This window comes from Micromonas commoda, chromosome 5 (genome assembly GCF_000090985.2).
Source record: "Micromonas commoda chromosome 5, complete sequence".
Lineage (NCBI taxonomy): Eukaryota > Viridiplantae > Chlorophyta > Mamiellophyceae > Mamiellales > Mamiellaceae > Micromonas > Micromonas commoda.
The window spans coordinates 536553-548358 of NC_013042.1; the positions used below are offsets into that span (position 1 = coordinate 536553).

The 11806-nt window shown below is 68.5% G+C and overlaps 3 protein-coding genes across 3 annotated transcripts; 2 read left to right on the plus strand and 1 right to left on the minus strand.

Annotated features, from left to right (window-relative positions):
* Positions 1-247: 247 nt before the first annotated feature.
* MICPUN_100477 (predicted protein) lies at positions 248-7316 on the minus strand (the record flags this gene model as incomplete). The annotated part of the gene is made up of 4 exons (XM_002502436.1): positions 248-1329; positions 1367-1401; positions 1471-3249; positions 3310-7316. The coding sequence occupies 4 exons, from the start codon at positions 7314-7316 to the stop codon at positions 248-250; spliced, it is 6903 nt and encodes a 2300-aa protein (XP_002502482.1).
* A 284-nt stretch (positions 7317-7600) lies between these two features.
* MICPUN_58527 (predicted protein) lies at positions 7601-9214 on the plus strand (the record flags this gene model as incomplete). Its single annotated transcript, XM_002502053.1, has 1 exon — positions 7601-9214. The coding sequence occupies one exon, from the start codon at positions 7601-7603 to the stop codon at positions 9212-9214; it is 1614 nt and encodes a 537-aa protein (XP_002502099.1).
* A 256-nt stretch (positions 9215-9470) lies between these two features.
* MICPUN_58528 (predicted protein) lies at positions 9471-11764 on the plus strand (the record flags this gene model as incomplete). The annotated part of the gene is made up of 2 exons (XM_002502054.1): positions 9471-9530; positions 9593-11764. 2 exons carry the CDS (start codon positions 9471-9473, stop codon positions 11762-11764), a joined length of 2232 nt encoding a protein of 743 aa, XP_002502100.1.
* Positions 11765-11806: the final 42 nt, after the last annotated feature.

Below are 11806 nucleotides of genomic sequence, written 5' to 3' on the forward strand. Positions count from 1 at the left end.
ACCGGGCCCACGCCGCGATTCGTGCGGGTTTCAAAGTCTCGGGACGTGGGAAAAAACGTTCGGGAAAAGCCGTTTCTTCACCGCGCCGAGGCGAAAAAACCCGCCGCGACGCCCCTGTGTGGTTCTCCACACCGCGCACCGCACTAAACGTTCTCACCGACGACCGACGCCAATCCCCGGCGCACGCACCGGACTAAACGCCCCCGCTTCAGCACGTTCGAACCGCTCTCGCGCGCGTCGCCGCCAGCTACCGCGCGTCCTCTTCGTCCCTGAACAGCAGCGCGAGTCGCGCGGGTGCCCACCCGTCCCGCGGAGGCTCGCAGCGCGAAGGCGCGAGGAGCCTCGACGCCCAACCCTCGGGCGCCGAGAATGAAATCCCCTCCCCGTTTGGGGCGCCTCGAGTCATCCCATACCCGTCCACCCCGGGTGGTTCCTCGTCCGCGAACCCGTCCACCGCGTGGAACACCGCGTGACCCCTGAACAGCGCCGCGTCCCCCGATCGCAACACGACGTCCACGCCCGTACCGCCCTGACCGGGCGCGGCGTTTGCGAAATTGGTCGACGACTCGTACATGGAACCCGGCGTCGGATGGCGACCGAGGTTGAACGTCACGGCCCGGCCCACGCTGAGACTCAGGGTCCATCCGATCGGTCGGTCCAGGTGGCTCTGCATGCGACCGCAGTTCCTGCCCGGCGCGGCGCCCCCGGCGACGCCCACGCCGACGCCGCCGGCTGCGTCCCCTGACTCGAAACAACGACGCCCCGGGGTTCTGTCGCCGTACACGAGGGACCAGAAGTGCGTGGCGTCGAAGGCGATGGGGTCGTGGGAGGAGGCGCCCGCGCTCGCCCCCCGTTGTCGCTCGATGCGCGCGGCGATGTTCCGCGCCAGGTCGAACACGTCGTCCGGCCGGGCGTACAGGGCTCCGACGTCTCTCCCGCAGTGCCCGCGGCACCTCGCCAGGCCGCACGCGCGTCGGCATTCCCTCGGGCGCTCCACGGCGCCCGTGGCGTGGGACGCGACGATGGCGGGATGGTCCTGACCGGCGGCTCGTTCGGGCCATCGCTCGGACGCGTGACCGGCCAGCGACGCTATCCTGTCCACCAACCGGAGCTGCGCCGCGGTGTCCAGCGCGCCGCGCAGGATGTAGGAGTCCCACGGCAGATTCTCGACGACGCCGCCCACCGCGAACGGGGCGTCGTCGGCGGGTTCGGGGAACGGTTCCGCCATGACGGACGCCGCGCGGGGACCGCGTCGGGCGCTGGCCAACCCCTGCCCCGCGGCGAAAGCGCGCGAAAGCGCGGGGGGTCGACCCTCCGCGCGCCAGGCGTCTGCCGAGGCGCACCAACCCTAGTAGCCAAGTCTAACCTTTTTTCTCGGATGCGGACCGGAAGTTTGAGACGCTGTCGGATAGGATCGGAATGCTTTGAAGAGAGTCGACCCCTAAAGTGCTACGCTTCGCCGCCTCTCACTTGCGGAGCAGCGCCGCGAGCTCCGCCACCTGAGCCTTGGCCGCCTCCGTGTCGAGATACTCCGTCGCCTCCCTTCTCAGCGCCTCCATCGTCTCCTTCCTCGTGTCGTTCAGCTCGCACCCGAAAGCCTGACCCGTGGGCTGGAACCGAAAGTACCGATCCCCGGCGCCGAGCACGTGTCGAACCGTCGCATCAACCTGAAGCACGTCGCACGTCGCCGCGATGAGGTTGCTGACCGCCTGACTCTGCGCGTACCCCGTGCCGGGGACCTCGCGCGGGAGCGCGGCGCCGGTGCCGACGGACACGACGCACAGTTTTCTGTCTCGCGGGAAGAGCCTTCTGGCTTCAAACACGCCCACGGCCGTCGGGTTGTTGCTCGCGATGGCGCCGTCGATGAAACGGAGCGTCGTCGTGACCCTGCTCGCGTCGTCGTGCCTGGTTGCCGCGTGTGTGCTCGTCTCCTCGATCGCGACGTCGCCCTCGCTCTCGCCGGAGTCTTCGCCGTCGGCGGGGCTCGACTTGCCCCCTGCGGATTCGAAGTCGGAGGTTGCTCGGCCGAGGCTGAGCTCCTTTAGCACCGCGTGCTCAGCCATGTACCACGGCGCGGCGGTGGTGGCCCTCAGGGCGCTCACGGCGCCGGGCCTGTGATCCCCGGGCATCTCCCCGCTCGCCGCGTCCGTGGCGGTGGACGTCCTTCGATACGAACGCATGAGATACGGCGTTGACGGGGTCCTGGAGACGATGGACGACACGAGGCAGATCCGGGGCGGCCCGCCCGGCCTGCACCCGTTGCCCCTCTGCCCGTCTCCGTCTTCGTCGTCGTCGCCGCCGCCGCCGACGCCGCCGATGCCCGCCGTGTACCACCTCTCGTGCGCGCACGACGCGTACAGCGGCTGGTCGAACTCCTTGCCCATGATGTCCGTCATGAGCGACTCGAAAGATCGCGCGGCGTTGTGGCCCGGACCGTACCGCGCAATCGTCGCCCACGCGTCGCTGACAAAAATCTGCTCCGCGGTGTTTTCGTATAAATCCGCAACCTCCGCGACGGACATGCGAAGCAAACCGGCGCCGATGGCGATGATCCCGCCGGTCGACGTGCCGACGATGAGGTCGAAGCACTCGCCGACGTACTTGTGCCCCGCCGCGGCCATGACGCGCTCCAACACGACGATGGACGCGACGCCGCGGATGCCGCCGCCGTCGAGGCAGAGCACGCGGACTCCGGAGCCGCCGGCTCTGGCGGGGAAGGACTTGTCCAGGAAGGGTTTACCCCGGTCGCCGAGGGCGTACACGATGCGCATGGCGGTGGACCAACGTTTGGCCTTCGTGATCTCGTCGGGGTCGACGACGATCGGGGGTTCGACCTCGGGCTCCGGCTCCGGCTCCGGCTCCGGCTCCGGCTCGGGCTCGGGCTCGGGCTCCGGCTCGGTTTCGGTTTCAGGCTTGGGCTCCGGCTCGACCCGCTCACCCGTCCGCTTCTCCCCGTCCCCTTCCTCCTCCACCCCACCCTCCTTCTTCTCGTCCCCCCCCTTCTCTTCCGGGGTTTCGTTTCTCTTCTCCTCCTTCTCGTTACCCCCGCCGTACCCGAAGAAACCCTTCGCGACGTCCCAGTACGACTGCTCACCCTTTTCGTCCCCCTTCTCCTCCGCCCTCCTCCTCGCCGCCTCCTCCTCCTCCGCCTTTCGCCTCGCCTCCTCCTTGGCCCTCGCAAGCCGCGCGCGCGCGCCGTCGACGCGAGCCGCGAGTTTACGAAGCCCCGCCGCCGCCGCCGGCGTCGGCCTGTAAACAAAAAAAAACACGTCAGTCAAATTGCCCATACAACGATTAAAATAAACTCACCTGGTCGAGCACGCGGCGACGAGCGCGTCGCCGCATCGAGCCGCGACGGCGGCGGAGGAACCAATCGCGCGAAGCCACCCGCCGCCGACGGAGAGCTCCCAACCGTCCACCTCGACGCCCGTCGTCGCCGGCGCCAGGTCCGTCGCCGGGAGCACGAACGCGGGTATCCCCACCGGGACGTCAAAGTTTGGGCTCGGCAGGAGGGGTTGCGTGGGCGGATACCCGTCGCCGCGCGCGGGCCACAGGAACACGGCGGCGTTGGCGCCCTTGGCCTGCGCGAGGAGGCAGAGCCGGGGCGCTTGCCTGACCATCGCCACGTGCGCGTCCCAGTCGCCGTCTTTGGCTCGAAACACCGCAACGCCTCCCTTGATGCTCGCGGGTGGCTTGGGCGGCGTCGCGGGCGTCCGCGGCTGGTCCTTCGCGAGGGTCAGGTCCCTCGAGGATCCGTTTTTGGATCCTCCCTGCGCGTTGGGATCCTCCCTGATGAGCTTTTTCGCCGATTCCGTGAACGGCAGGACCCGCATCGGCGAGCCCATGAGCTCGGCCATGCCCTCCTCGTCCGCTTCCGCGTCGTCGCACATGTCGACGGACCCGGCGTCGCTCCCGTCGCACGGCTCCGCGCCCTCGACCCCTCCCCGGGGTTCACCGGCGCCGGCGGGCTCCAGGCCCCGGCCAGCCTCCTCCTCCTCCTCCTCCTCCTCCTCCTCCTCGGCGATGAGCGGCGTGGGGTCGGGAAGCTCGATGGTCTCGCCCGGTTTCGCGGGAGCGACGATGTCGAGGACGTGTATCTTACCCCCGACGCGCGACGCGACGCCCTCGGAGGATGATTTGAACGTGGACGGGAGGTAGGTGAACCCCGCCCTGAGCGCCGTGAGCGTCGCGTAGGGCACCGTATCGACCGACTTCTTTTTGGCTTCGATACCAACCGTCGGCAACCTTCGTCTCGAGCCGGACGCGGCCTTAACGGACCCGCCCCCGTCCTCTCCTCCGCAGTCTTCGTCTTCCGAAGTTGCGCAGTCCGAGTCGGAATCCGCGCCACCGCCCGGTAGGTTCAGCGGCGCGCTGAGCGTGAGCGCGACGGGCGTGAGGTCAGCGTTGGCGAGTTCCTCGACGCACGCCTCGACGTCGGCAAGCGGAGCCGCGCCGTCGCCCAAGGCACCGCGCCAACCGCCGAGGAAGGATCGAAGCAGCGCGTCCTGGGCGCCGCACCGCCGCACCGCCTCGGGGAGAAGCGCGGCGCCGTTGTGGGAACAGAGCGAGGCGAGCGCCTGCGCGAGGGACCGAGCCTCCGCCGCGACTTCGGGATCGGACCTAGCCGCCGTATCATCCGTCGCGGACAGCCCGTTGGCCAAGTCGGCGGGGACGCCGCAGTGCGGTCCCACCGCCGCCGCCGCCGCCGCCGCCGCCGACGTCACCGCCCGCGTCGCCTTCTCCCTCGCGTCCGCGAGCCCTCGCTCGATGGCCGCCTTGCTCTTGGCGCCCCATCCGCCGCCCTCGCCCTCGGCGTCGAGCCCGACGTGCGCCCGGCCCCCGCCCATCGGAAGCAGACGGCCCTCCGGGGACAGCAACGCCGCGAGGCGGCGGGAGAGGTACTCCGCGGCTCCCGCGGCGACGAGCTCGGACATGGCGCGCGCGCTCCTCGCCGCCGCGAGGCTTCTCACGAGCGACTCCGTCTGCTGAACCAGCGCCACCTCCTCGGAGGACATTCGATGTGCCCCCGCGGGAGGTCCGTCGGCGAGAGAGGACTCGGCGGAATCGTCAAAGCCACCGCCGCCGCGCGCTTTTTTCGGGTTGGTGGCGTCCCGGAGCCTGCACAGGGGCACCCAGCCCGCCGCGGAGAAGTGCGCGGTCGCGAATCCCAGCAGCGCCGACGTCAAACCCGTCGCCTCCGTCCTTCCCGCTCCCCCCCCGCCCCCGCCGCCGCCGCCGCCGCCGCCGCCGCCGGACGCGTCCCACTCCTTCCCGCCCGCCCGTGCCCCCGCGATCATCTCCGCCTTGGCGTCGGCGACGATGGTTCGGTACCTCGACACCCGAACGGACTCGGCGGCGAAAGCCGCGACGGTTTCCTCGTCGGCAAAGTTCGCGGGGGCGCGCCGACGCCTCGACGCGATCGCCTCGAGCGGTGACGTACCGACTTTCTCGTGTCCGACGGGTGCCGCGTGTCCGACGGGTGACAGGTGCCACGGCTCCTCGCCCCAAACCTTCCACGGCACCCTCGCGTCCGTCGTCTCGCCGTCCGCCGCCCCGGACGAGACCCCGCCGCCGGTAAACGCCGGGAACCACTCCCCGCCCGCGCATCCCAACGTCAGCGACACGCACGCCCGGTCCTTCGGCCCACGACCGGCGACGCACCACACCGTCGACCCGCCGGACGGGTCGCACGCGGCGAGCATCGCGATCCCCGCGGGCTGACCCGGCGCGCTGGGACCTTTAAAGGCGGCTCGGACGTCCGCGCGTTGCGAGGGCGAACCCCCCAGCGCGGATACCATCGCGTCCATCGCGGCGGCGACGCCGTGGTCGTCGCCATCCTTACCCGGCGCCATCGCCCACGCCCCCGCGGTGGTGACGGCGACGAAGTGCGTGCCCCACTCGCGTCGGGTCGCCGAGCCCCGCGCGAGTTCGCCGGGTCTCGGACCGCGGTCCCGCCGCCGATCCTCTTTTTCGTCGTCGTCATTCGCGGCGGGAGCCGGCTCGGGAGCGAAGGCGGCGCGCAACGCCTCCGCCGCCGCTCTCGCCTCCGCGGGTTTCCTCCCGCCGCTGACGTCCCACGTTCGCTCGAACACGACGTGGAGGTCGGTGGCGCGCATGATCAGCACGCTGACGCCGCGCCCGGACCCGAAGGGCCCGACGCCCCTCTCGCCAACCTCGAAGCCACCCGCCGGGTCGATGTTGGCCAACCTCGGGTCGACGTCGCGAGGGGAGTCCCGCGGGGACGCGTGATCCGACGGGGGCTCCCCGCTCGTGTTCGTCGTCGTCGGCGTCGTTGGAATCGGCGTCGTCGTCGGCGTCGTCGCGTCACCGCCGACGCCGTTGGAGGAGACCAGATCCGAGTCGGCGGCGCTCGCATCCTTCGCGGCGTCATCGCCATCTTTGTCACCCTCCCCGATCCGTTCCGCGTCCCCGCCGTCCTTGACCCCGCCCTTGACCCCGCCCTTGACCCCCTTGGCCGCACCCTTCTCCTTTTGGGTCTTCGCCCGTGGACGCGGCGGATCCGGCGGCCGTCGCCTGTACTCCGCGTCTCCCAGCGTCACCCGCCTCGCCCCCGACTGCGCCGAATTGTATCCGCCGCCGAACGCCGCCAGCCGGACCATCCCCATCCGGCACTCGGCCCTCGACGTGCTGAACACAGCCTCCAGCTCGCCGACGGTGAACCCCGCGAGGGCGACGCGGTACGTGCGGTTGGTGGTGAGCTTCAGTCGCTTGCGCCGCGTCGCGGATTCCTCCTTGGTGACGTCGTAGAGGACCGATCGGCGTCGGGTGTGGACGGTGAGTCCTCGGGTGGCAGCCTGGAGGAAGAGGTCTCCGACGACGTCCTCGTGGGATTCGTTCGCGTTGGCGACGGGCGCGACGTCCAGTGCGAGCCTCCACCCGTCCCTCTTCTCGAAGTCCGCGGGGAGCGCGCCGGGGGACCATCGCACCTGCACCTCGTCGCGCCCGACTCGCACGATCTCCAGCGGCGTCGTCACCTTGACCCCCGACACCTCCGCGCATATCTGCGGGGTCGGGCCGGTGCTCGGATGCGACTGAACCTTCACGACGTACGCATCAGATGCCGCGAGGTCCTTGGGGACCCTCCACCTGACGCTCACCCTCCCGGTGCTCGGGTCGACGCGCGCGCAGTCGTGCACCGTCCGCCACGATTTGCCCGTCCAGCCATTGACGCCCAGCAGGATCTGAACCTCGTCGCAGGCGCGGTCCTTACCGACGCCGCACTCGGCGATGAACACGCACTCGACGCCCTGCTCCAGGACATCGCCGGGCTTGTGGCTGGTGACGGCGATCGACATCTCCGTCGATACACCCGTGCACTCGGCCGTCGTCGGTTCCTCCGCCTTTGCCAAAATGTCACCCGCGAGGAGGTGAGGGTGTTCAAAGGTGCCCTTTCGAGGTCCTCTCGAGTTGGCGGTCTGCTGCCTGGCTGGTCCTCTCCAAGTCTCGTGCGTGGGCCCAAGTTCGCGGGAAATTTCATCCTTTTTTTGGACTTTTTTGTTTTTTTGTCCCTTTGTTTTCCTCGGAATGTGACGTGGACATTCGACCCCCACACGCCCAACCCTCGTCCGTCGGATAGAAGATGTCGACGAAGCGGGTGCGCCGGGATGCGCCCGGAGACGCGTCCGTGCTCCTCGCCCTACCCCTCGAGCTCCTCCCCGAGATCTTCTCGCACTTAACAAGGCGTGAGGCGGCGGGCGCCAAAGGAACGTGTCGAGTTTTGCGGGACGTGTGCCGGTCGCTCGAGTCGGAGGAACCCGGACGCAAGCTTTACCACCGCCTTCGACTCATGGTGGCGTGCTCGAGCACCGCGGAGGTTGTGGAGTTTTCACTGCGCGGACAAGACCCGCCGAAACGCGTGGCGGTGGGACGGGCGTGGGCAAAGTCCGACAAGGTGAAGCGATTCAGGCGGAAAGACGGACCATGGCTCACGGGCATCGCGTTGTCTCCAGACGGAGACAGGCTATACTGTCAATGCTACCACGAGGTGGGCACGGTGGTCCTGGACGGCAAGACGCTCGAGTACAAGCGCATGTACCTACCGCCCCAGAAGGAATGGAGGTTTCCACCCGAACACCCGGACACTCCGTTAATGCCCGGTGACTGGCAAATCCAAGGCCCCGAGGGAATCGCCTGCGCCGGCGACAAGGTGTACACGACCTTCGCGGACGGGAAGGTCGGGTGCATATACCTCAACAAAGCAAAGGCATACGCGCCCATGTCCCTCGCCGCCGGTTGGATCGACAGGTACGTCCATAATCTCGGCTCTCTTTGGATGGAGGGAACCGATCCGATCTATGCGTTTTGCCAAACCGCCACAGCGCGACACTGCTGCGAAATCTACGCGCGGCTCGGAGAAGTGTACGAACAGACGTGGCGACCCAACGCTCCGACCCCGAGTTGGAAACTCGCGGGACCGTGCTGTTTCCACAGGCACGCCCCCGGCGCGATGCAGGAGCCATACCACCAAGACATGATCGAACAGGGTTTAGAGGACAACGTCTTCAAGGTGTACGGATACGTGGCGTGGGGATGCGACGTCGGCCCGGACGGCGCGTTGTACGTCGCCGTCGATCGCGATCACCAACCGACGGGGAATAACTACACGTTGCCGCCCGGGAAATGCCCGATCCCGACCTGCGAGCGGAGGAAGACGGGGGTGATAATGCGGGTGGTATTCGCCGACTACCGCTCCGTGTCGTCCCAAGCCATCATCGGTCAGGAGTTTTACACGAAGGGCGAACACTTGGCGCGACCCAGCGGATTGACGTTCACCCCGGACGGCGACATGCTCGTGGCGTCGATGGACGGGTGCGTCAGTAAGTTCGGCGGGCCGCGGAGCCCGAGGCGCGGCGAGTTCCTCGGGGTGTTTCACAGCCTGAAGGCTCGCGATGAGCGCTACATCGAAGGTATGTCGAAGGAGATCAAAGAGATGGTCGACGAGGGAGGTGTTCCTGCGGGTTTGGCGACGTTGGGTTTGGATAAAATCCCGCTGCAGCCGCTCGACGTGTGGGCGCCGCGTCGCCAAGGAGGAAGGGTGTTCATATCGGTACACAGGGCGCTGGAAAAGAGCGATCCTCTACGAGGGTGGTACGACGACGCCGGGGTGATTGTGTGCGACGGGGCCGGGAACGAGATCGACTTCATCCGCGACCCCCACATCGCGGAACACTGCAACATGATGACGGGCGAGTAGCCGACTTTAAGAGGGAGGTCCGGGTAAAGCCTTTTTTTGTGAAATTACAGATCCTGCATTGAATACTCATATAAAGTACGTCGAGTTTACAGTTGAAACAAATCAGCAGAAATCCTGTTAGCCGGGTGTCGGCGAATGTCTCGGGAACTGATCGTGCCAAATCCCGGGAAATAAACAGCGCCATCGCGGTCCCCATCCGCCTCCGACACACATCCGGCGCGCCCGAAGGCCTCGACCCCCTTCCGGATCGGCAGCCATGGCGTTCGTGTATCGAGCTCGTCGGTCGACGGGCATGTCGAGCACGGCGACGTCCGAGGTGAGCCCCGGCCCCGAACCCCCCTTCCCCCTCACCGATCCGCCCCGTCCCTTCCCGTAAAGTGTCGAATCCCAAGAAGAGCCCAGAAGACGCTCCACATTCAACACGTCTCTCCCGACGCCCAACCCCCGCAGGCGCTGGGTCCTGGGTCGTACGGAGGCGCCCGGGAGCATAAATCCACCCGCGGCGCCCCCTTCGGCACCGCGAAGCGAGATACCGGCATGGTCCGGCCCGGGCGGGTCCCCGGCCCCGGCGCGTACGGAGACTGGGCACTGTCGGTCACGGGCATCGGGGCGCATCGCCCTTCGACCGTCTCCAAGGGGTTCGGGGGCGGGCCGAGGCTCGCGCCCGACGCGTCGCTCGCATCCCCGGGCCCGGGGACGTATTACGATCACGGGGCGAACCTCTGGATCAAGCGCGTGGGATCCGGGAGGGAAGGCCCGTCGTCCCGCTCGCGAGGAAGCCCCCATCGGACGCTCTCCGCGACGACGACGACATCGTCGTCGTCCACCGCGAGGCGCGCCGAGAGATCCAAGACGCCCGGAGCGGCGAGACCGCCGTCCGCGACCCCGCCCAGCATCCCGTCCCGCGCGCGGAGCCACGGCTACGTGGACCCGTCGCCGGACTCGGCATCGCGCGACATGATCCCCGCGCCGGTTCCACGCGGGCGGGTGCACGCGTACGACGGCGTGGGCGATGACCGCATCGGACCAGACAGGTACTCGCCGACGATGACAGCTGTGGATGTTTCGCGATGTACGGATTTCGCGTCGTCGCGCAGCCGCCGGGCGCCCGTGCCCGCGTCGCCCCGAAGATCCCCGGGCGCCAGGCACCTGGACGAGGTGACGACGAGGCTCGCGCCCATGGCGTACGCGGGAGGCGCGGACGAGCGCGACGCGGCCAACGATCCATCCAAAGAATCCAAAGAATCCAAAGAATCCAAAGAATCCGTCGACGAGAAAGGATCCGTCGAGTCTCCCGAAAAGGCGTCTCCCTCGGTCGTCAGAGGCGTGCCGTCCACCGCGGGCCACGTGGCGGTTCGCAGGGGCAGCGCGTCCGACTCCGGTCGCGCGCGAAGGCGTCGGAGCGCGGGAATGCCCACGCCGGGCCCGGGCGAATACGCCGGCGCGGCGTCATCCGGCTTTGACAGGCTCCGTTCGCCGTCCAGGCTGGAGCGGCTCGGGGGATCGGAGCGAGGTCGACGGGGGATGGAGAGCGCCAGGGCGCACGGCAGGTCGTCCGCGTGGGACGACGACATCGCGTCGCCGGGCGGCGGCAAGGGTGCCGAGGGTGCCGCGGGTGTTAAGGGTACGACGAGGAAGCCGCCGCCGCTCGCGGTGGATGCAACCGGGCGACTCGAGGACTCGGCCGGGGACGTTTCTGACCGTTTCTCTGACCGTTTCTCTCTCCGAACGCGCCGCGCGTCCTCCGCGATGGGCCGCCGCTCCCCGCTTCCGCAGACGGGATTCGGAACCAGCGTGAGGTCCAGTTTATCCGCGGGGGCGCACTCGCCGGGCCCGGGCGCCTACGACGCCATCGTCCCCGGAATGAACTCGCCGTCCCCGTCGAGTCGCAAGGGCACCTTCGGCCGGTCGCTCAGCGGCGAAAACCTCAGCTCCCTAACTCCGAGCCCAGGGTCGGACAGTCCGGGTCCCGGCGCGTACGATTCCCCTTCGGGACGTAAGACGCCATCGTCGCCGTCCACCAGGTCGCACCAGGTGGCCGGCTTCGTCACCGCCGCGAGAAAAAATGTCGCAGGGGCCGGATTCGTCAGGGGCTTGAGCGCCGGCCGAGTCTCGCTCGATTCGGACGACGGCGCCGCGCGAGAGAGGACGCCCAACCGGGGGTTCGGGCGACAGGCGGCGCGGGGCAAGGGCGACGCGCCTGTACCCGACTTTCCGGGTCCCGGGGCGTACGACGCCGAGTACGGGACAAACGACGCGTGGGAGCGACGCAAACGGGCGGGCGTCGATCGATCAGCGACGCTTCGAACGACTTTGCTTTCGAAACATAATTTTGAAGCAAAGTCCCCGACGCACGGCTCTCCCGGACCGGGGCACTACGATTGCGTCGGGTCCAACTGGCGCGGGGGCGCGGGAGGCGGGAGGAGCGGCTTCCGTAGCGGGTCGGAAAGGGGAGGCGATCCGGCGTTTACCAGCCCGTCGCCCGGTCCGGGATTGTATTACCCGAGGGATACCATCGTCAGGCGCTCGCACAACGTGACCGCGAGGTAGATAGGTGGGACGACGCGAGGTAGGTGGGACGACGCGAGGTGG